Here is a 25,985-nt window from a genome sequence, read left to right on the forward strand (position 1 = left end):
ATGTATACAAGTTTCTTTCCTGCGAACGACAGAATTACTGCATATCTGGCCCGCGGACTGAAAAGGTTTTTGTTAACCTCCTCTATTCAGTCACGAGTAGAGTCAGTGAGTGTGTGTGTGTGTGGACAGAATTTCTAGTAAATTGATGAATTGATTGAAATTTTAATCATGTAGACCCAATGTTTTTACTCACAATTTTTGGTAAAAAATTTATCAAGAGAGCATTTTTTCAAGGGGGATTGGTGCGCAAAATTTCGAAAAAACCCATTTGTAAAATTTTTCAATTTTCTGTGTCTGTGTTCAAGTTCTTTTCCTACTTAGAAATATCTTTAAAATATCGTAATATAAACTGCTGGCAGGCATTATATATGCTAATTTATAAATATTATAAACTATTAATATTAGTGAGTCTCTGTCGGAGTACCGGGACTTAATATTATTCACTCAGGAAGGGGGTTCAGAAGTGGCAAGGGGTAGTAAAGGGTATAGGAGTAGTATCCGTCAATTCAATTTAGGCCTAAAAGATATTTGCTCCTCACTGGGGGCGGGGGGGGGGGGGGAGTCACGTTCTTTATGCTTCCCGCATGTACGGACAGGTGGTTTCGTTGAGATGGGATTTATCTGAATAGGAGTGGGGTCTGAGAGGTTTACGATAGACTCAGGTCAGTTTCTTTACTCCCAGACCACGTAGACGGGAATGCTTAGTTATTATTAATAATAACAGTATGGACGGTGATTTTCCCACCTCTGACTTGGATGGCTTCTCGACTAACAATAAATCCCAGGGCAAATTAAAATGTGTGCTAGCTTGGGTAATAAGAAATCTGTTTCAGAAACTATGATAGCTATGGAGGGCCTACATCGTATAGCCATAAACAGAATCTTCGGCAAACGATGGGAGATGGATCTTTCTTACACATTTCAGGATGAAATTTTTTTTTTTGAAAAATAGATCTGATAGGAAAAGGGGTTGAGTGTGTTGATATACGTGAAATCATGTGTTTGAAGGCTAGAGAATGAAGCGTGTAGAGAAGTAATACTGTATTGAAATTATTTGGGTTGGAAACAACCCGCCGAATAGTGATCCAAACTATATTGCCAAATTAAATTGCATGATGAAATTTCCTACATGTGTAAGAGGGTTGTAATACTTGGGGATTTCAGTTACCAGGGTATCGATTGGGAAAACCTTTCAGCTAGAGATCAATATGAAAGAGACTTTCTTACTTTGGTGCTCGATAATTTTTTGCATCAGCATGTATCAGAAGCCACGAGGGGTGCTGCATTTTTGGATTTAGTTCTTACTAGTTCCAAGGATCTTGTTGAACATGTTTCGGTGGGGGATGAGTTTTCTTCCAGCTTTCATCGTGTCGTTAGTTTTTTTTTGTAACTTTTCTTCAATTAAGGTTTATAACAAAAGAGTGGTTTCTTGTTTCCGGAGAACTAACTTTGATATTTGGAGAGAGCGGTTAGCGGAAGTTTCCAAAGTCCAGTTGGACTCAGTCGGGGTGATATGTTAGTGGGAAGAATTTATTACGAAGCTGTCCACTGTTTTGCACGACGTCATACACTTTAGAAATGAATGACGCAATGTATGTTTTTTTTTAATTTGACTCTTGTCTACAACAGCGAGTAACTCCTGCTATGAGGAGTTTTTCAATATATTTATTTCTCCTTTGTTTCTACTACTGATGAAGGAACTTCATATAGTTCCGAAACGCGTATAGACGTGCTCGTTTTGGAATTTTGGGTACATCAAAACGTCGATCATTCAATTGTATCATACACTTTGTTCGAAAAAAGCGTGTTTGTACATCGTGCCCCATACGGTTCACGGATAGCGTGCGTAACCTTTATATTGAAAAGAAAAGAGTGTGTTCAGAGAGTATAAAAGTGGACGAGGTGACCTATCATTGTTTACTGATAAAAGAAGAGCGTTGAAGAAAGTGATACGAGATAGTAAAAATAAAGACGAATCTAGGTTGGCAGATTACATTGGCTCCAACCCAAAATCATTTTTTAGGTACGTCAACAATGGATGTATGGGGACAGTTGACCCCCTTTCGATAGGAGGGTCTAGGGTAGAAAGCAATGTAGGTATGTGTAGTGCTTTCAATGACCTTTTCGCGTTGGTTTCTAATGAAGATAATGCTATTCAATGTACGGGTGTTGCGTGAAGTAATAAAATACTCAACAATATTCAAGTGGAAGACGTTGAGGTCCTAAATCTTCTAAGAAATATATGTGAAAGCAAAACACCAGGACCAGATGATATCTATCCCAGGGTCCTCAGGGAATGTGCTAATGAATTATTAGGGTCAGTCGCACAGATATACAGGAGTAGTGTTGCTGAGGGTATCGTCCCAAGGGTTTCGGAACTTGCTAATGTTGTTCCGATATTTAAGAAGGGTAGTAGAGAAGCTGTGTCCAATTATCGTTCAGTGAGTTTGACGAGCTCCCTCTCGAAAATTTTGCAAATTATTATGAAAATGCAATTGGTGAAGTGAATAGACGAGAATAATACATTATCGGATAATCCGCATGGGTTCAGGAAGGGGAGGATCAGGGCTATATTGTTTATGCAGACATAGTACGTATTCTAAAGACAGATGCTTTTACTATCTGTAAAACTTGAGTTTGAACGTACTAAGAATTCGGAAAAACTATAAATGAGCTGATATCGTTCGCCAATCGAATACTGCATAGCATCTAAAAGGTTCAAAAAAAATGCAAATGTGACGTGTACATGTAAATAACGAATCCCTTGCATTAAATATCCTTTAATCTACCCACTTTCCTTTTAAAAACTGGATTGGGAAAGAAACTACAGGTAAAATTCCAAAATAGAAAGATAAAATAAATGAGAGGAGAAAGAGCGTTCTCATATTATGAGTGACGTGGTAATACTCGCTTAAGTAGCAATCATCCTGTTTAAGTCAAGAAGATGCCGCTCCTTAAAAAAAAAAAAAAATCCGTAGAAAACCAACCTTATCCTACGGCTCCGGTTTTGTTTTTGTTTCATTTTCAGGGGATTATTCGTCGCACTCTTGTCGTTATTACTTGTCATTTATTTGCCTTTTCTTCTTCTTCCTGTTCCGGTTTTCTGGAATTCCCTCGGTAACATTCTGGAAAAGTGGAAGCTTTTTTTTTGTGTGATCTTGTTTTTTTCTCTCTCTCCTTTCAACGAGGAGAAATTCGGATCAATCTTCTACGGATGGTTTTCATTTGGATCGGATTTTTTCCCCCTTGTTCTGTTGTTGTTGTTCGTCCCAGTTCTTATACATTTGCAGCGATTGAGCGTCGACGGAATAGTTTCATTAGAGACGAGGGGCAATACGAGCGATCCATCTTTTTTAATGTAATAAATACGACGAGAGGGGGAAAAACACGACGACGCTAAATTATATCCGTTGCTCTGGAAAGTTTTTGTTTTTCGATGATTTATACTCAATTTTCCCAATATCAAAGTATAAGGGAAAAAAACTTCATAAAAAACTGCAATAATTATGATTACGGAGAATTCAAAACTAAATTGAGACGTAATTTTTGAAGAAAATGCCGATATTTTTTTTTAATTTCCGTTCTTTAGTGAAAGTCCGATTTCTTGTAATTGCAAAATAGGTTTCGTTCTGTTTATATGATGCTCAGAACTGAAGTTACATCCACTTTGGTGTTGCGTTTTTACATCAAATAATTCGTGACTAAAAATTTTAAATAGGTGTTAAAAATGTTATTTATGGCATTTTTTACTTAAGTTTGAGACGTGATTTCTAAAAGTGTTGTGATTGTATCATTACAAAATATTAATATGATATTTATTTTCATTTATTGTTAAGGTTATGAACCAAAATCTAAGATCTATCAGCTTAATAAAGTATCTTATACACGAAATGTTAGATAAAATGCTTCAGCAGTGACATCACGCAATAGATCTAAGACTCCGCTCACCGAACCAAGGAGGGAGGCTCGACTCCTCAAAGGGATATTTAAGTCCTCTTACGGGATAGTTAAACAGCCCGTACTATATAGCCCTGAGCCGAGGCAGTAAAAGTACGAAAAAAAAATCTTTGTTAGCCAAAACGTTCGTAAGACGAGTTATCATTGCATTCTCATTTTTATTAGATAACCATGAAATTAAAATAAAAGAAAAATTGAAAATTTTACATTTCATCCACAAGACAGACGTTATATCCGATATTCTGCGCCAAACCCCCACTGAAATCGAATCAATCTGTTACTAATGTAGTGAAAACTTGTCGTGACGAAACACCCTAAGACGCAACATTTCAAAAACGAGAAGGAGAGAGAGAGAGTCGTTATAAGTGAGAATATTTAAACCCATAATTAGAGTTTCTTCGACGCCATCGCCTGTTAAAGTGGCACTTGTGCCGAGAAAGAACGCCACTCTGCGGCGATCGATCATAATTACAGTTATTAGTTTAACAGCAGAAGATGTTGTAAAAGGATGTGATGACATTGTACGTCATCATTTTACTCTATATTTTCTTTCCCTTTTTTTTGTTCGTCCTACGAGGAGTAGAGAAATGATTTCTGGTAATCCATTATTCATTTCGGATATAGTGATTCCTTCCGTGCTTGGATTTCATTTAAAATTTTTGGGGGAAGAATTAAAAATAATACAGAGAGAGAGGAAACATTTCTCAGCTGTCATTTTATCCGTCGCTTCGGAAAAGGCCCGAGCGCAATAACGCAATATCTTTGTCACGCATTATGTATATGGTTATTCGTGACAGCAGCTGCCCTTTATTACTTTTACTCTACCCTTTCTGCGAGGAAACGACGCTTTTAAATTATGAATTTCGGATCTCGTTAAAAAAATGTTTTATGGAGTTTCTATGTAAGACAACCCCTCCCGTTCATTTTAAATCAAGTATTATTATTCGTCGAAACAGAGCTCTATATTAAAATCTACCAGATCTCGTTTTTGAACTCACTTTCACTGATATCTAAATCGATGGGCGTGTTCACTCGAACACCGAATTCTCAATTTAAAATTGATATTAGAATTTAAAGTAATTTTTTAGGTCAAAAAAATAAAGTTTATGAATGAATGAAACTATACCCAAAAATCTTCTCGGTAGTTTTTAGAATTTTTTAAACGCTCTTTTAGAATTTTCAACCAATTCTATATTAATCACTTTACGATCAAGGACATGATATTGCGTCCAAACGCCTGTGGAATAAACTTAAGCAAGCTCTCTGTTTTATTTCCTCTCTCCTCATCATTGCGAGGCTTTGTTATAAGCCTCCAAAGTTGCCCTTTTTAACCTTCCTTTTATTTCCATGCAATCATTAGTTATTTTCTCCCACATATGTAGAATAATAGGGTGTCACGACAGTTCAGAGCGACACAATTCAGCGCAGCGACAATACGGCGCAAGAGGAAAAAACGATTAGAAATATAATAGTAAGGTAATAGTATAAATCTTCTATATATATAAAATTGATTTTCTGTGTGTCTGGGTGTGTGTATGTTCTCTATACAAATCTACAATTTCAGATCGGTCGTCGCCAAATTTTTCATATATACCAAATGGGACCCGACTTGAACGATAGGCTACTTTAAAATTTCGTCAGAGCAGGGCAAATGCCCTAAATGGGCAAAAAACTGTCCGGCAACAATGGTTTTTGGGCCTCAACAATCACTTTCCGAACGTTTACTTTGGTTACCGTGGTTCCCTAGCGATGAGTTTTAGACGTGTTTATGTGTTTACAATGGTTTGTCACTTCTTTAATGCTGCCAGTTATGTATAATAGTTTATGCCTTTATAATGGTTTGCCACATTTTCAATACTCTCAGTAATGAGGCTTTTTGAATAGACGTCATAATCATCACCATCATCGCTTTGAGGGTCAGGAAAAGGGTGATCCTCATAGAAATCACTATTAAAATTGCCGATTTAACTGCATAAATACGGAAATTTAGTGGGGGGAGGGGCTTTCCTGCCACATCAATAATTTTAAAAATTAAATTGAATTCTCGATTTTTGAAATATGGAATTCACTTGGAGATACGAAGCCCAGAAAATTAAAAATATGAATAATTTGCCGGATCTACTTTTGAGTTGGATATCCATGTAATAACATTGATTTCAACTTTTTATTTATATCTTCTCAAGCATGAAAATTAAGTTCTCCGTATTGTCTTTTGATATTTATTTGCATAAATTCATATAGTTTAGGATGTTTTTAAAATTAGTTATGGGCCCCGTGAAGTGCATCGAAAAAATCCCACAGCTTTAATTAAGCATTTTTGGAAGGTCAAACAGGCAGAAATAGATAACTTGAAGTTCAGGGGGAGGGAATCGAAATACCTTACACCCATAAAAAAAAAGGGTGGGGGGGGACTATTCATTTCTACGTTTCTTTAAATTTAGATTTATTTCTTTCATGAGTCGCGCAGGACGTCGCCATATTGGTTAACTTAGACACGGTTTGCATGTCCCTCAAAGAAAGAGGGAGATATCGCATGATCCAAAAAGCCTCATTGAAGAAAACCCGGGCAGCGCCGGGTATTGTAGCTAGTACAATAATAAAGTTTATATAATTTATAAACCTCATTTATTACCTCTTAGTATTTCCTTGACCGAAGGTGCACTGCTCTAATTTAATTTTATGTTAGTTTCTCCTCTTTCTGCAGAGGCGTTTTGAATTTCCGAACATTGGGATGACGAACTTCAACAGTGCTGCTGAATGAATGAATACGTCTCAATATTATTATTGGTTTTTGCCAAGCCGTCAATAGTGGCGTCGAACTGATTCCATAGTTCTATGGAAAATTTTGGATCCCTCCGACGATTTCTTCGCGATGACCTTCCAATCCAGGTGCCTTCGGGATAATTTACAATGTCATGTAAATATTCTTCGTTGTCTCTGCGGTACTTCTCGCTATCTAACAAATTATGAGGTAGCATTTTTTACGTCCCTTTCAACTAATTAAAAATTCCAACGGCATCGTCCAGAACAAAAAATATCGAATGTATGACACGGAGTCCTTTTCCCTTGCGCTGAATCGTCGGCGCTGAATTGTCGCTGAGCTAAATTGTCTCGCGCTGAACAGTCGTAGATTCAGGGAAGGGGGGATAAGGGGAAAACAGGCAGGGTGAGGGTGAGAAAAAATCTATTTCGTATAACTAATCTCTCTTTTCTCTATCTCCCCCTCTCTCTCTCTTATCTGTACTAATCTACTGTATTATACTGTTTTCCTTTTTCATTTGGTTTTTTTTCCTTTTCTTCTATTTTTTTTCTATCGTGTCGTTAGGTTAGGACATGGTTACCATGTATATCGCTCATTCGTCACATAGAGATTATCCTAATTTCTTGCCGATCACTTGGAAGAGAAGGGGTCAAGATTTGATTTCTCAAGCTAATACTATTAGTGGGATAGTATTCTGGTTGATTTACACCCGATTGAATTGTTAGATAAAATTTATTATTTGTAATCACCGGCGTTGATTTCTCAGCCTGACTACTCCCTTAACTGAAATTCTCGAAAATTATTCATAACCTGTAATTTCTGGCCTGTCGCTAAATGATACCTCAGTTTCCCATCCTGTAGATCATTAATAGCTTTGCTTCTCAGCTTCAATCCCCCAACAGCTCAATTTGGTAGTAAAATCGAAAAATCCATTAAACTATCAGATTGAAACCATTAAACTCTAAAATTATCAGCTTGATTTTAATAGCCTGATAGTTTCAGTCTAGAAGCTGTTAATCAGCCAATAGCTAATCAATATACTAGTATAACTTCTTATCCAAATGACTGATATGTCGATATTATAGCATAATTCTTGTGATAATAATTAAATTACCGTATTATTGGGCTGAGAAAAAGCCATCCATCTCTCTCTCTAAACCGTCCCACCCGGGGCCATTTCCTGAAGTTAAGAGGCTACTAATGTCTCTACTTCAGCGCCTCATGCCACAATGCGTGAAATAAGGAAGTCAGGGTCATGTCTCCAGTGGTGTAGATAGTAGCTTGCTTGTCCGGTATGCAAGAGAGCCTGGGTTCGAGTCCCGGCGGAGACATGATGCTTTTCCTTTCCGAGTTCACCTCAGCATAATATCTGGAAAGTAACTGTTTCCTTGATACCGTATTATTGTTTATTAAAAAGTAGAATTTTAAGCTCATCACTCATTACAAAACGGAATTCTTAGCCAGTTCAATGCCCCAGGTTCGTTTTAATCTATAAAATTTCTTGATGTTGCTCACAGCCAGCAAAAACTCCTTAATCATGCACTACATTATAATGGAATTATCCTTTTAGTAATGTAGAACGCAAAAGTGTTGAAAAATCCAACGATATTCGCTAAAAATGTACGAAAAAGAACGCCAGGCGACTGTTTCGGGGCTACTATAGTCCCTTCGTCAGTGGAAAAATGAAATGGAAGTGAATAACCTGTCATATATAGCGCAGGTCACTCGTTAAAATGAAAACACGTGGTTACACAGATCGTGGCAACACGTGGTGTGATGATGGCGAGAGAAAGATGATGATGAAACGATTACGACTGTGAGAAGGTTTGCATCGATGACGGACTCGATTTACCACTTCCAGCAACTTCATCATCCATACACAACGTCTCACAATCGTAATCGGTTCATCATCATCACCATCTTTACAGAGAGATATGAGTTGAATATTATTATTGTGTTTTTATTATAAATGCATAATGAGTTCGGGATCCGGAAATTTCACCTACGACATTTCGTCCTCAGAACGTTTCGCCCCTGACTGATAATTTGCCCTGACCGATTGAGTGAATTACTGTATGAGTGAGCGAGTGTGCGACCATGTGAGTGACCAAGCGAACAAGCGAATGGGGGGAATGACCACAAGAGTGACCTAATGGGTTGAGTGCTAGCACGAGAGAACGAGTGGGATGATGAGTGCTAGTATGAGTGACGGCATGATGGGTGAGTGACCGTCGTACTGAACGTAAATTATAAAATTAATATTAATTTCTTTTATGTTTTTTTAAATTATAAATAAATGTATCAAAAATGCATGCTTATACAAATCAAACATGCTGTGCTCTCATGATCATTTTACTGAGGCTTCTTTAGGTAAAGGCAAAAATGTTAACATTTTACTTGGACTTCCAAAAGTATTTGACAGGGTGGATCCTATCATGGAACATTCTTGGAGTGTTTTTATAAAACTGTGGTAATTTCGGCTCTAGATGTTTCGCCTCAGACGGGGCCAAATGAGTGGGTGAGTGACTGTATGAGCGAAGAAGTACATAGGTGAATGACCAGAAAAACCACCGACAACATTTCACGTTGGGGGAAATTCACTGCCACGTGATTTACCGACATCGAAATTCATCGAGAAAGTGGAATAGTTAGTGAATGAGTGGTTGAGAGAGTGAGTGAGCAAGTAAATCAGGGAATTCGTAAGTACCAGATTAGCAAATGAGTGATTGAGCTGGTGAGCGAGTGAATTACTCATACGGCCACTCACTCTATCGCTCACTCAGTCTTTAACTCACCTACTTACTTGGTCACTCACTGATTCACTCATATGGCCACTCGCTCACTCACTCATTTATACACTCTAATTTGGTCACTCATACGTTTACTCACCGACAAACTTGGTCATTAACTCACTAATACGGTCGTTTGTTCACCCACTACTATATCTCCCCACTCGCGTGGTTATTCATACGGTCACTCACCCATCATGTGGTTATTCATACTAGCACTCATCATCCCACTCGGTTACTCGTGCTAGCACTCACCAACCCATTCGGTCACTCATGTGGTTATTCTCCCCACTCACTTGGTCACTCATGTGGTCATTCCCCCCACTCGCTTGGTCCCTCATGTGGTCGCACACTCATATAGTAATTCACTCAATCGCTCACTCAGTCGGTTAGGCGCGGATCGTCAGGAACAAAACATCCCGAGGACGAAATGTCATAGGCGAGAATTTTCCGGATCCCGAACTCCTCTTCATGCAAGCACACGGTGCCTCATTTCGGAAAGAAAAACAAATAGGATGTATATATTGAAAGAAATACTTGCCTTTCCAACTGGAACACTCCAATGTGAAACGAGAGGAAAGTGATTTCGACGAGGTCCCCGTAGACTCCGCCAGAGGCGATGAAGCTCAAACTGCAAACGGATCCAGTGTGTCGAACAGCTTCGTTCAGCCTCAAAGGATATTTGACACCAGACAAGCCGTAGTAAGTACGGTTGCAGTCTGCAAATACAAAACAACTTCAGTTTACACGCATGTGAACGTTGCTTTGAAGAAAATCATTACTTTCACGCGAGACAGAAATCGATAAATAAAACCTGAGCGAGTTCCGCTCAGAACCAATCGATATAAAAGCAATGACAGATATTATCATTCAGTAGATATCAGAAATGCGTTGTTGAGATTGATACACGGACGAAATTTCTTGACTATTTTAGGAATGAATATAATTTTATTACAGTCAAAATCGGTTATAGCGATATTGAAGTTGTCGTTATTGTCGTTATAACCGAGGTTGACATTTTAAAACATTTTCAAAAGAATGAAAAATGTGATTAGTTGCAATAATACACTACCCTATGATTCCTCCATACTATGCAATGTGCTAGGCGTTATTGATTATGATAAATAAATAATAAAATATTACTTGATATAAATCTTAAATAATGCTACGAAAATTATGTAAAATAGTGATTATGTTTCATTATTTGAAATTTTTCACTTGTTAAATAATCGATAACGCTTTTTTTTCCTAAACTTCTCGAAATATCGCCAAGTTGGAACGCTTGGCGACAGCTGTGATGCGATGCCGAAGGAGAAGTATGAAGATGATAAAAGAAGATAGGAGAAAAATCTAGAAGATCTCTTCAAGGCGTTTAAAAGGGGCGGCGCCGCTTTTCAGAAACTATGAAGAAGTTATGAAACTGTATCGGGAAGACAAGTCGTTTGTGAAACCTGACGTGAAGTTTGTTTCTGTGTAAATGCTTGTTATGTGTAGTGCTGCCATCTGCCACCAGTTTTTCTAACTATGAGGGAAGTGTAATGATTGAATAATTTATCGTTGTAGGCCTGTTGCTCTCTGTGGCGAGACTTTTTAATGAGGAGATCGACTCGCATTTGCGTCTCGAAGTTAGGAACCACAGGGAAATTTCAAGAACTGGTGAGAGAAATTATCCGAAAAATCATGTTTACATTGGAAATAACGCAGGTGTCGGGGGATATTATCGAAGAACTTAAAAATTTCAACGGGATGGATAGAATGGACCATCAGTTATTAATACACCATCAATCAACTGCTTCGCCAGGGGACACCAGTATCTATTGGTAGAGGACAATTCTAGGTTATGGGGTCGCAGGGAGTTTTCCTCTAATAGAGTTTTTAATAAAACGACTGCCGCGTTCAACTCTTTAATTTTTTCTTCATTGGCTTTTGAATCTTTTTCGGACAACCCTTCACACGAGACACAAAGTTCGAAGAAATAACGATAAGGGATACCACCGATCCGTGGGAAGAGACCATAGAGAGACGAAAAAAATGGAGAAAATGTGTTGTTATATCCGAGGTCGTTGCGTTGACATTGTACGCAAGATTCATTAGTATGTGGACACGAGTCGCAGCAGCCATTGATGCCGTTATAACCTAGTTTGGCTGCGTTTGAAAAAGGTAACGTTTTTGAGATTCGAAACCAATTACTGTACTGTTCTACACAATGTAGGTCTACTACATTTTGTAAAGTTACAAAATCCGTAAAGAGAAATACACGGAAATACTCGAAAACACACGAAAATTGAATACTTCTTCATGAAATAAAGGATTCTGAATAACTCTAAATATAGAAAAAGGGTTCGCATAACGTTCGAAAAACTTCATCTCAAACATACTCCAGAAAAGACAACCATGTGTTCCGAATAATTGCCTGTGAACATCGAGGTTTAAGCATTGTGTTTGTGTGTGTGTGAACACGTGTGTCAAAAACGGGAAATCAGAGCTAAAGAATGTAGAAATGTCTAATCAAAACGATAAGAGTGTCATATACAGTCGAAATTGGTTAATTCGAAGTCTAAAGTCACCGGGAAATAGTTTTTATTGAAAGTTATTATACAGGGTAGGCGAAAAGTCCGTCATAAAAACCGGAAAATAACTGAAATAAAAAATGGTTTGCAGTGTTAGCATGACTAAGGTCACAGGAATTGTTTTTAAACAGGAAAAAAGTGACTCAAAAACAGCCGATAGGTGGCGCTGGCGTTCACAAGTCAAAGAAAAGATACGTAAATAACGAACAGAATGCCTTCAAATCGTTTGTTACAGCAGTATGTGTTCCACATGACCACCACCACCAGGGATAACACATTACAGGCGAGTCACAAATCCAGCAACGGTAGAGTGCAGCAGGTCCACATACACGGTGTACAACGGTGAACTGGTTGTGGATTAAGAGAGCGCAAGTTCTTATAACCGTCTCATTTGCATATTTCCATCGAAGTCTCTCGTACCAGTGCCACCTATTGTCTGTTTTTTTAGTTATTTTTTTTCCTGTCTTAAAAAAACTTCCCATGACCTAGCGATGCTAACCCTGCAAACATTTTCTTATTTCGGTTATGGTTATTTTTCCGGTTTTTATTCGTTTTATGTTCCTACGGACTTTTTGCCCACCCTGTATTACAACTATCCAATTAATCTATACTGGATCAGTAAAATTAGACTACGAATTGCAACTTAATCACTGACACATTCACGAGGATAATAATTAACAATTATTAAAATTTTACCATCAGTTGCGAAACTGTCTCTCAAAAATTTGAATAATTTATAATTATAATATAATTAATCTTAACTGCTACATCAATCCACTGTTCTGGAATCTCAGCATCACCATACAGTTTCTTGACTGTATTGAAAGTCTTACTTACTGAAATAGTTCGGGATCATCCGTTACGAAACTGTTTCCCAAATTTTACTTATCATTCATATGCTATCAAGGAAATACATGTATACCTTCATTCACGTATAGCAATTTGTACTTTGACTGGCACAACTTGTGAATTAAAATTTGTACTTTGCCGATGAATTGCCATGTCGGTGAGAGATGGTGTTGGTAAATTTTTCGATCTGCTACTCTGCCTTACTCACTCATACGCTCACTCACCCACTCACTTCTTCACTCATACAGTTACTCATCCACTCACTCAGTCATTCATACGGTAACTCACACAACTATTTGGCCCCCTTCCGTTGTGAAAAATGTAGGGACGAGACGCGCTGGAGGCGAAATGTCTGGGACGAAACGTCATGGACGAAATATCGGTGCAGAGTTTCCGTAAACAGATGAAGTTGATGTATGTGAACTTTCCCAGCGATACAAGCACACTGCGCTGTCGTATATACGTAGTTTAAGGTTTAGAACTACTTTTCCAGTGTAAGAGCATTTCGTGCCTTCTGGGGTTGTCGTAAATAAATCAAAAAATACGCATTTGGTAAAATGGAAAGGCCGAATTACGGGGCTTATCATTCTGCCAACGCGTAAGTCCAGTTTATCGATGAAAAGCCGAAACGGAATGGGACCTAAGACCTTCCTTGAGGGAGTCCATTTCTGACATCCGACTGTTTAGGAAATTCACCATTAACCCTGACGCACGTTAAGTTATACCGCAATCACTAATTTCTCTGATTCAACAAAAACTGCCTCTTATCCCAGTTTCATATAGACGCTATAGATATTTTTGGAAGTCCAAGTACAGTGCTAAAATTTTTGCCTTTACCTAAAGTATAGTTTCCCAGGTTTGAAGACTCGGCTTTTGAATGGTGTACCTTGATCCGTGGGTTGAACAGCATAATCAGTATCAAGGGATACGCATTCTCGATGCACTCCAACTGAACACTGTTAAGGGGGTTGGTGCACGCAAATTTTATAAGAAAACACATTTTGAAATGACATTTTTCGCGTCAAACCGTGTTTAAGTATTTATTCTACATGTACTGAAAATATTTTTAAAATATTTCAATATAAATTGCTGGCAGGAATATAGTATATGCTAATGTTTTCAAAATACTCTTTTCTCAAAACTAAGTTTTTTGTTAGATAAGGAACATTATTTCAAACACCATTCATTCAAACGTCTTGAAACTTTGTTTGTCTCTCAACACTGTAGTGTTACATACTTACCGAGGTGTTTTATTAAGATTATTTAAAAAATTTCATGGCACGAAATATAGGTAAATTTTGGAGATTTTTGAAAATGATGCATGTTGTTGAAGTTAAACTTCGAGAAAAGAATAACCAACAATTGAAATACTAGAAGCTCGCGCTAAATTGTATAAAAATATCCAAAGTATAAAAAAATGGATGCCTAAAGTGAATAAAAAAGTTTAATTGTTCCTTAAAGGAAGGAGATTTTTCCCATAGGAAAGCATGGAAAGACAAGATCATACACCAACCCCTTTAAAATGGGCATTAAATTATAAAAGAAAGAATAGGGGGAAAACTGAATTTTCACAATCTTATGAGTGTTTAAAAATGTATTGTTTAACAACTTGGTCGAGAAAAGCAAAGTCTGACTTCTTGTAGAATTTTTCCAAACTAAGTTTACCCATAAAAAAAATGGTAAATGTTTTCCTACGACCACTTTCCTATCAAAAATCTGAAAAAAATCGAAATAAACAAATAATTTCAATATTGAATTAGATGGATAACCCCACCAAGAGGAGTTCGTAAGAATTCGAACTATCCAAAATTCGAATTAACCAAGTATTTCTGAATATGGCTAATACAAAATTCAATCCCCGACAGGCAATCGCCAAATGAACAGGTACAAATAAGATTTAAAAAATGCAAATGTGAAAATTTCAATAATAATACTGATGTCCATAGTACATAAAATAAAATTTAAAAAAAAGAACAAAGGTTTTAAGCAAAATTTTGAGAAAGTGTTAAACAACAAATTTTTAGACTAATAAAGCTTGAAAATTTAGTTTTTCCTCTATTATTTCTTAAAATAATTTAATGCCCATTTTAACATCGTTCAGTTGGAGTGCATCGCGAATGTGTGACACTTGATATGTATTATGTATCTTGGCCAATGGATCAAGATGTACCATTCAAAACCTGAATCTTTTTTTAGTCGAAGTACAAGTTGTAATAAGTAAATGTTTTGATAGCATAGGAATGATAAGCAAAATTTGGGAAACAGTTTCGTAACTGATAATAAATTTTTTAATTATTATTAATAATTTACAATTACTAAAACTGTATCCTCAGTTACGAAACTATTTCCCAAAAACTTAGCTTATTCTTATTCTTCAATTAAGTATAAATTCATTCACGTGGAATAATAAATATTATTATCCTATGTGAATGTTGATGATTAAGTAGCCGTTTGTAGTCATTTTTCTGGAACAGATTTATTTGATAACTCAATGGATACTTCAATTTTTTTCCCAATGACTTTAGACTAAGTTCGACTGTACATGCTGCTACTACCATCTTTTCGATTAGGCATTTCTACATCTTTTAGTTCTGATTTCCCGTTTTTGACAAACGTGATCGTATATATATATATATACATATAAACACAATGCTTAAACCTTTTATTTCAACAACGTCGTTCGATGTCTATTGTTTACAGGGAATTATTCGGAACACATGCTTGTCTTTTCTGGAGTATGTTCGAGATAAAATTTCCTCTCTGAAGTTTGTTTTCCCATTGTTTTCAGGAAAATAACTAATTGTGAATTGTTTCCGAAATCCATTGAGTTTCCGAGCGTCATTCGAATCTTTTTCTATTTTCAGAGTTAATCAGAATCCTTTATTTCATAGAGTATTGTTCAATTCTCGTTTGATTCGAGTATTTCTGTGTTTGTCCTCACGGATTTCGTAAGAACGAATAAGTTAATTTATTTAATATTTATTCAAAATAGTTCAACCTACATAGTATAAAATAGTAATGGATTTCAAATCTGCAAAACATTACCTTTTATATAAGTGGAGTGACCAGATAAATATAGAGTAAACCACGATCTCGCTATTTCTCCTCGCTCCTTTGATATACACCCACGCACATAAAACTTGTCGTTAGTGAGCTCAGTCCGGGATAGTTATTAATTCGAGTTAATAACATTAATTTATATTACTTGCCTAAAATTTCCCTTGCAGCTGAATGTAGGGTCATTTTGATTGCGGTAGACTTTTAACAGTTTTGTGTTTAAAAAAAAGTATCTTTTGTAGTAACAATGAAAACTGCTTCAGGACATAAAAATGTATTGAAGTAGAATTAAATATCTAATTATATAAAAGTAATTTGCATTCATTTTTCATAATATGCTTTTGAATACGCTTTTTGAAAATTTTGAATTAATACGCTTTTGTGATCATTTCATGATGATTGAAAGCATTATAGGTTACACTATACAAATACAAAGGCGACAACAGGCAAAATACCCACCGAAGTGACTGAAAAAAAGATTCCCACAAGAAAAATATGTATGTCGAATATACTAAGGTATATAATACTACTATGTATGTCGAATATATCCAATAAGAGCAATAAAAACCAATAATCCCGATAAAACATAAATATACTGCTTTCGATATCAACCAGTATGTTTATCATATTTCTTTTTAAACGCGAGAAACGTGTTAGAATTCACGACCTCTGGAGATAAGCTATTCCATTTATTAACAACCCTGTTAGAGAAAAACTCCTTGCGACACTACAACATGGAATTGTCACGCACCAACCGATATTGGTGTTCCCTTGCAAAAAGCAGTTGATTGACAATGTATTGATAACTCGTGGTCCATTTTATGTATCCCGTTGAAACATTTAAACACTTCTATCATATTGCTGATAAACGATGAAATTGACGTAACAATATTGTTTTTCCGACACATACGTGAGAATGTCTATTTCGACATTTTCGAGGAGAAAAAAGTGTTATTTCTTTTTCAAAATTTACAGAAAACGTAACATTGAAAGAGAGGAAAGAAACCAATAATACTATTGTATAAAGAAAAAACGAATAACGAGTTAACTTTGAGGTCGAATTGGCCACACTTGCTGAGCCCTCTTAATTCAGGCGCCCATCTGCGTATATCCTGGAATGAGAAACGGATAAACGAAGTTTACACATTCCTATATGTGCCAGATAGAGGAATTTAGCATCTCGTGATTGGTTGCAATGAACCAATATGTCACTTGTAGAAAAGTACCTGGCGAAATTCACATTTGGCGAAGCTGAATGGTTTTTGTTTATTTCGGCTGCAACAATTGATGTGTTCAACCCCTTCGCTTACAGCCGATTGGCAAGAAATCCGGATGATCACTGTTTGACGAATTGGTGATAAATATGATAACCCTTTCTTAACCCAACCGCATGTTAGAAAAAGGAAGGAGAAGGAAGGGGGAAAAAGTAGAAAAGAAAGGAAAACAGTATAACAGATATGTATAAGATATATACTTATATGCACTGTACTTGTTTCAGAGAATAGGTACGAAGTATGGATTTCTCTTCAACCTCACCTACCTGTTCTCTTTCGCTTTTACATGCATATAGTAAAAGGATATAACACGGAGGTGAAAATAACTACTTTTTTTCCTTTATAGGGTTGCAATAAAGCTGCGCGATGATGAGGAGAGAGGAAAGGAAACAGAGAGAACTCGTTTGAACTTATTCCACTGGCGTTTGAACTCAATATTACGTCCTTAATCGTAAAGTGGTTAATTTTAACAAGCGAAATCCGATATCTGCCGTAGTGAAATTGGTAGAGCATAGAACTCTCACTGAGAAGTGTGCTGATCCAAATTCCGTTCACAAAACGAATGAATTTCCCTAATTTGTTTCTATCTTCTCTTTTCAGCATTTCCAATGTATCAAGGAAGGTTTTAAAGCAGCTCAAGTAAGCTGTAAATACGCTGCGTGCAGATATAAAGTAACATGTAAGCTGTAAATATGCTGCAGGCAGATCAAGTAAATACAAACACAAATACAACGCCACAACAGGCAAAATACCCATCAGGCTAGCAGGATTAAATATGCTGCGAGCAGAACAAGTAACTGTAAATATGCTGCATTCAGCTCAAGTAAGATGTAAGCTGTAAATATTCTGCGGGCAGCTCAAGTAAGCTGTAAATATGCTACGGGCAGCTCAAGTAAGCTGTAAATATGCTGCGGGCAGCTCAAGTAAGATGTAAGCTGTAAATATGCTGCGGGCAGCTCAAGTAATATGTAAGCTGTAAATATGATGCGGGCAGCTCAAGTAAGATGTAAGCTGTAAATATGCTGCGGGCAGCTCAAGTAAGAGCTGTAAATATGCTGCGAGCAAAACAAGTAAGCTGTAAATATGCTGCGAGCAAAACAAGTAAGCTGTAAATATGCTGCGAGCAGCTCAAGTAAGATGTAAGCTGTAAATATGCTGCGGGCAGCTCAAGTAAGATGTAAGCTGTAAATATGCTGCGGGCAGCTCAAGTAAGATGTAAGCTGTAAATATGCTACGGGCAGCTCAAGTAAGATGTAAGTAAGCTGTAAATATGTTGCCGGCAGCTCAAGTAAGCTGTAAAAAAGCTGTAAATATGCTGCGGGCAGCTCAAGTATGCAGCTCATCACTTAAGTGATTTAAAAATGTGTTGCTTAGTTTTCTGCAAAATTATATATATAGGTTCGAAGTCGTGGGTCACATCCGATGTCTTCGGGGGCCACATTTGACCCATGGGCCATGGGTTGAGCATGTATGCTCTAAATTCAACTCATTCAAATCTTTTTCAATATCCACCACAATCATCATTTCCAACAATACTCTTGAAATGACCAGAAATTAGGAAAACAAAACAATATTATTGAAACACACATCGGCATCTTTAATACTACCCTTTCTGTTTCAAAAAATAACTAAAATTTTCTTTAAAAAAAAAGTGAAGAAGTTTTTTAGTGCTTTTTTTTCTTTCATAATTGTGATAAACAATTAACTTCCCGGAGGAAAACAACAACAATAATAATAATAATAACAATGAAGAATAGTCATTCCTTGAAGAAAACGTCGAGGATGAAATAAGGCAAATGGGTTATCGTGTACAAGTTAGAGTACTACTCTGTATCCCGAGAATGCAGACAATTAAGTAAATTGCTCGCAGCCAATTTTCAAACCAAACTTGTTGTTTGTTTTTTTTTGTTTGTGGCCATGATACATTTAAATGTATTTCATCTCATTATCCTAGATATGTTGCAAATACTTCCAGAAATTTCTTTTTTACTTCTTCCAACTGGTAAAGAACTAAAAAAAAAGCACCAACTTTTGGTACTTGATTTCAGCAAATTACTGAAGCCGTTAAGGGGAAAAAAATTCTTACAAAAAAAAATGAAAGGTTCTCATAATTTTCAAGATTGTTTTTGTGTTCCTCGTTAAGTAATCATTGTAATTGTAATTTCTGAATGTTAATTTTAATGAGCAAACGTAATTTTGTTAAAACGCATTACGCCTCGAGTAAAAGAAAAGTAGCAGGGACTAAGGTTGTGTTTTAGATGTATTATTTAACCAACAGAAGTCACTTGATCATTATTCTTTGATTCGGATGAAAAAACTGTTAAAATTTTCGAATGTTGGTGGCATGTGAAATCAATATCATTGTTATGTTGTTGTTGTTTTTTTTTGAGATTGCAACCATTTCATAAAATTCCAAAATAAGACCTTTGCGTATTAAAGTGCAAATTAAAAATGCCAAAACAGGAACAGGCAAAATGCCCAACGGGTTGACTGAGATTTTGAAACAAACTAGCGAAATTCTCATAGCTGAACACTTCTATTTTAGAATTCTATTTTCCCAGCATGTATTGCTTCTTGCAACATTATGTAACCCCCCCCCCCCCCAATCACAATAACGATTCGAACAGCATTCTTCCAAGCTTTTTGCCTCTTGCAACATTATTCAACCCTATAACAATAACGATATCTGCAGTATTCTTCAGCACGTATGGCCTCTTGCAGCATTACTCAGACCCTATCGCATCACAATAACCATTGCCTCCTGCAACATCCTTCAGCACATTTTGTCTCTTGCAACATTGTTCAGCAGGAGTTTATCTCTTGCAACATTGTTCAGCAGGTATTAATCTCTTGCAACATTGTTCAGCAGGAGTTAATCTCTTGCAGCATTGTTCAGCAGGAGTTAATCTCTCGCAACATTGTTCAGCAGGTATTAATCTCTTGCAGCAAATAATTCGCACCTATCATAATAACGACGACAGTAGCTAAATCCGGCCCCCTAATACAATAACGATTCCAGCAGCATGCTTGAATATCTTTTGACAAAAAAACGTCAGCACGTATTGCCTCTTGCAGCATTATACAGCCAACTATCACAATCACGGCTCCTGCAGCATTATTCAGCCCCATAATACAATAACGAATCCAGCAACATTGAGTTCTTGAATATCTAATGTATCCTGCGGTACAAAACTCATGCCCCTATTTTTTCCTTCTGTACTTTTCGGTCCCTCTTGGTCCTTGCAGCACTATTCAGCTCCTATTCTCACCTCATGCAGCATTATTCAGTCGCCTATCAAATTCTTGAAGCATTGCTCAAACACTATTTTAGTATTTGTACTAGGCGAAGCGTAGTACTCTCACTCAAATACTATTGTCTCCTACACCATGACTCAGACACCATTGTCTCCAGCAAAATTATTCAAAAAGTAATCTTTTTCTGCTTTGATTCGCGAATGAAATGTCTCATTTTTTTCATAAATTGATATTCCTAACGTCTTGAATCTATTACAGGGCAGAAATGAATGACATGAGTTTAAATTTTTGTGTTTTCAAACTCTTTGCACATAATATAATCTGTGATGTGTTGTTGTTAGGAACCATCGAGTCGACTCCAACTCTATAGATCATGGCTCTCCAAGCTGGTCTGTCATTCACAACATGCCTCAGTTGCGATAGGTTCATTCCGGTGCTTTGCAACACGTCCTCTGTCCATCTGGTGCTGGGTCTGTCTCTTCCTCTCTTTCCTTTCATTCTTCCAAGTATTATCATTTTTTCTAGTGAGCCTTCTGTACGCATTATATGATCAAAATAGGATAGTTTCTGTTTACTGGCTTTTGTTTCTAGAGAATAGTCAGCTTTGAATTCTTCGATAACTGATTTATTTGCTCTTTTGGCTGTCCATGGAATTTAGAGATTCCTTCTCCAGCACCAAAGTTCAAAGGAATCAATTATTTTTCTACCTGCTTTCTCCGTAATGTCCAGCTCTCACATCCATGCATTATGGCGAGGAAGACCAACGCAATTATAATTCTAATTTTTGTTTGTATTGAGATATCTTTGTCTTTCATTATTAAATTAAGCTTCCTCATGGTTGTTTTGGCAAGAACTATCGTCCTTTTAATTCTTCTGAGCATGTTTCCTCTTTTGCGATTCTTGACCCTAGGAAATTAATCTATCCACACTCTCAAAACTTTCGCCCATCTAGTTAAATATAATCTATAATCTGTGATACATTAACATAAAGAAAAGCATTCGAAGTTCTTTCTTCAATATCGCTCAATAGATGGCAGCACTTCCGTAGAACGCAGTTACTGAAATTGATTGAGCCATTCTTTTTTTTCGGTTAAAATTTGTAAATGCCCGCTTCACAGAAGTAGGGGAAACAACCCTTTCGTATTCTAACACACATTTTTTCTCTCTCATTGTCACCATTTCGAATTTTAGACTCTGCTTTCTTCGGAAGTGCTGCCATCTATTCAGCGATGTTGAAAAAAAACTTTGAATGTTTTTATTCATATTTAATGTATATTATATGTGTAATGGTTTTGAAAATATAAATTTTTGAAATCTCGTCATTAATTTGTGCAAACCCTGCATTTATTTTCAGTTTCAGTTATTATTTAGGTAGACTAATTGCAATGTTTCTGTGACACATTTTCTTTTCTAAGAGGTTTTGTTTTAAATTTTTAATGTGGCACATGATAAAGGCAAAAAGTGTAACAGTAACAACTAGGTTAACTAACTTGTCAATGTAACAGTAACAAAATTATGGTATCCCAGCGCGTCTATATGAGTAGTCTATTATAATCTGAGTCAAATAGCAACTGCCGTTACTTTTTTCAAAAATTAATTAATTATGGTTAGGGTTTTATGGCATTGATATTAGTATTTCTTAAATGGAAGTTCACACAATTCTTTAGTTAATAGTACGTTATATAAAGACAATTACATTTTATCTTACAAGGGTGATCAATATTATATATACATTTTTTTTTAAATCAATAGTATAGAAATTTTCAAATATAAGTCATGCAGAAATATATAAAGTAAAACAAAAAGTGCGCAGTGCATAGTTTGTGACGATTGACTTCAGTATTGAAGAAATTTCTTTTACGTAATGACCGGCCACCGAAAGGTTCATTATTACCCGACCAACAATCAGGATTTCTATCATCGGATCGACTAAGTGATATCGATCGTTAATTGGTGTATACCGTAGAATCAAATTGTTTGATGTCCTTTTCCCGCAATAGAAGTTAATTGGGTCATGCTGCATTTTCCTGTCTTCGAAACTGCTAGTCCAGTCTATTCTATTGTAATTTCAGTCACAAAAAAATTCCATTATTTCATAAATAGCTTAAAAATTCATAATGGAAGGAATTAGTGTATTTGAATGCGGTTTGCAGAAAAAAAAATTATTGCCGAAATGGGACTTTTCTATAAACAAAAATTATTACAAGTTTCATCGAAAGACAATCTTTCGATGAATCTTGTATTAACAAGGACATTTCTATATACATGTCGCTATCTGGTGGCCTATGTCATTCACGAGCTATTGGTCGATTGCCAACCATGTACGAAGCCTTTCAACATATATATATTCGCTCCAAAGTTGAAATATTCCATCTGTTTCCATGTCTTAGTTGGTAGAGCACTCATCCGGCAAACAAGAGACCAGGGTTCGAGTCCCCGTGGGGCAGAGATAAGTTCTCTTCCTTGTAATCATCATCTCTACAAATAACCAGACTTTCGATGAATCTTGTATTATCAAGTGTAGAGGACATTTTTCTATATACAAAAACTATTAGTTCACATTTTTGTCGACAGAGAGCACCGCACGACAGCAAATCACTGAGAATATTCAAATTGCAGCACTATAATGCTTCAACATACCCCTGAAGCCATAAAGGTAAATCCGTAAAACAGACGCCGCCATCCCGCTCAGCACTCATTCAGACCGACGGGAGAGACGAGAAATAAATCGAGAGCCGGAGAGAGAGTCTGATTCGAGGGGTGGTGCCAACCCTCTTAATGTCAGTCGCGGGGTTTTTAGCTATGGCTACAAAGCCAAAGCCGCTGACCTCAGGACTTAGTACAAACGTGCACCAAACTAATAGAATTACCCTCCGTATCGATCCGGAAAACCCCGGCCTGTCAACAGTAGGGTAAAACTAACCTATCTCACGACTGTCTAAAACAGTCCTATAAAATGCAGCATGTACAATTGATTATAACAACTCATTTCTGAATTTTCATGTTACAGATACTTCATGTTACTGACAGGAGTAGCCTCGCTACTCACTCCTCATCACAATAGCGATTTCAGTAGAATAAATGAGAGCTATCATAATATAACGATCCCAGCATACATCCAAACCTTCTGTCTTTTTCAACATTATTTAGTCCTCTAACGTTAACGATTTATGCAGTATTCTTAGCACTTATTGTCTCTTGCAGCATTATTCTCAGCCCCTATTGCAATAACAATGCCCGCAGCATTCAGTTCTTCTACGCCAATTGTCTCCAGCAGCAACACTGTCCAGCCCATATTGTCTTCTGTAGCATCCTTCAGCACGTTTTGTCTCTTGCAACATTATTCAGCAGGTATTAGGTTAACCTGGTGCAACATTATTCACACTTTATCGCATTACGACTCCAGTAGCATTATTCAGCAAGAGCGAATTTCCTCTTGCAAAATTTCTTGCGCACGTATTGCCTCTTGCAGCATTACTCAGCCCCCCCCCCTCACCCATCACAATAACAATTCCTGCAGCATTATTCAGGCCCCTATTGCAATAACGGTTCCAGCAGAATTAATAAGCTCTTATCATAACAACAGTTCCAGCAGCATTCATTCAAACTTTTTGCCTTTTGCTACATTATTCCGTCCTATAACGTTAGATATTCCTTCAGTGTGCTTAGCACTTGTTGCCTCTTGCAGCATTACTCAGCCCCTGTCACAATAACGATCCCTTCAGTGTTCTTAGCATTTATTGCCACTTCCAGCATTACTCAGCCCCTAACTCAAATACGATTCCTTCAGTGTGCTTAGCACTTACTGCCTCTTGCAGCATTACTCAGCCCCTATCTCAATAACGATTCCTGCAGGATTATTCAGCCCCATTACACAATAACGAATTCAGCAGCACTCAGTTCTTTTATACACCTGTTTTTCCTTTCAGCACTACTGCGTCCCTATTTTTCGCTTTAGCACTCTGGACCCCCCTATCTTTCCCTTCAGCCCGACGCAGTCCCTACTTTTCTACTGTACCATTAGCCCCTACAGCCTCCCACAGCACTATTTAGCTGTCACATTTCCGCCTACGACAATAGCCGTTCTTGATGAATTTCTCGAACACTATTGTTTTGTTTTCAGTTTGAGTTGTTATTCAACTGGAATTTAATAACAGTGTGTATAACATTTTTTTTAAAAGTTACACGTATATTATTCTTTACCAATACATGCAAATTATTCTCTCGCATAATTTGAGAGCATGGATGTCGAGAGCCGCCCAATCATCTTGAAGGAAATTCTTTTTTTACGCATTGACCGGCCACCGAAAGGCTAATCATTACCCTGCCAGCAATCGGAATTTCAATCAGATGGCCAAAATGACATCGATCGTTAATTGGTACATATCGCAAAATCTAATTGTTTAATATCCTTTTCCCACAATGGAAATCAAATCAAGCGGATAATTAAAGTTGATCTCATTCTGCGCCGGGGAATAATTAAAATGTGATTCGAATTTAGAACATTATCAAGTGGGGGGAGGGGAAAAAAAAACATCATTGTGCCGTCCGTTCAATTAAGACTCGATTTTAACGACGGAGCCACTCGAAGTTGTAATTACGGCATCAAATGCGACGTAATTTTCGGAATTCTGGGCATTCCCGAATGTCCGGGGATAAATTAAAAATAATTTATTCGAATGGAATTTTCAGAGGGAAATCGATTTTCTAAATAATTTTGATTTTATTTTGGCATTTTTTTTTTACGTCTGAATTTCGAGGATAACTTACGCCATATGGCATTAACGATTGACCATAATAATTCCGTGTATAGTTCGCGATTTCATTATTTATGATTTCAGCATTGTATTATGATGTACAGGGTGTCCCATAAATGCATAAATAGTTTAAGAAATTCAAAAAATAATAATAATTGAGGAAATTTTTACATTTGAGTGCAGTTGGCAAAAATGATGAAACTCACGGAGGGGAAAATGTTTTTTTGGTACAGAAAAAAAATTAGTTCACTTTCTAGTTATTAGAAGACACTGCATAAAAGTAAGTCACTGGAAATATGCAAATTGGAGTCATGTAAAATGCATGACGTACGATTAACAACTGATTTGTGAATTTTTCCTTTTACAGGCGTTTACATAAAGGTTTCTATTGTGATACAAATACAAATACAAATACAAATACAACGCCACAACAGACAAAATGCCCAACGAGGTGGCTGATAAAAAGATGCCCATAAAAATATGGTTGTCATATGTTTCAAAAATACAGCAACCCAATTAAAAATGCAATTAACACAAATTACAAACAATATAACACATGATAAAATATTATACAATGCCCATAAAGAATACTTATGGTTGTCTTATTCTAAGAATGGATAGCTTCTCGATTTACCCCAACATGTTTATCGTATTTCTTTTTAAACGTGTCAATTGTGTTACAATTTACTACCTCCGGGGGTAAGCTATTCCATTTA

At 36.7% G+C, this 25,985-nt stretch overlaps 1 protein-coding gene across 1 annotated transcript in view; it reads right to left on the bottom strand.

Moving 5' to 3' along the window:
* LOC149085778 (uncharacterized) overlaps nt 1-25,985 on the bottom strand; it is a 132,957-nt gene that overhangs the window by 14,380 nt on the left and 92,592 nt on the right. The window contains exon 3 of the mRNA XM_089232179.1: nt 10,049-10,226. Coding sequence (XP_089088305.1) covers nt 10,049-10,226 — 178 coding nt within the window. The remainder of the gene's footprint in view (nt 1-10,048; nt 10,227-25,985) is intronic.

Source organism: Pholcus phalangioides, unplaced genomic scaffold, assembly GCF_987345545.1.
Source record: "Pholcus phalangioides strain wild (caught in Gottingen) unplaced genomic scaffold, Ppha-v1.0 ptg000005l_1, whole genome shotgun sequence".
In the NCBI taxonomy this organism is placed as follows: Eukaryota; Metazoa; Arthropoda; class Arachnida; order Araneae; family Pholcidae; genus Pholcus; species Pholcus phalangioides.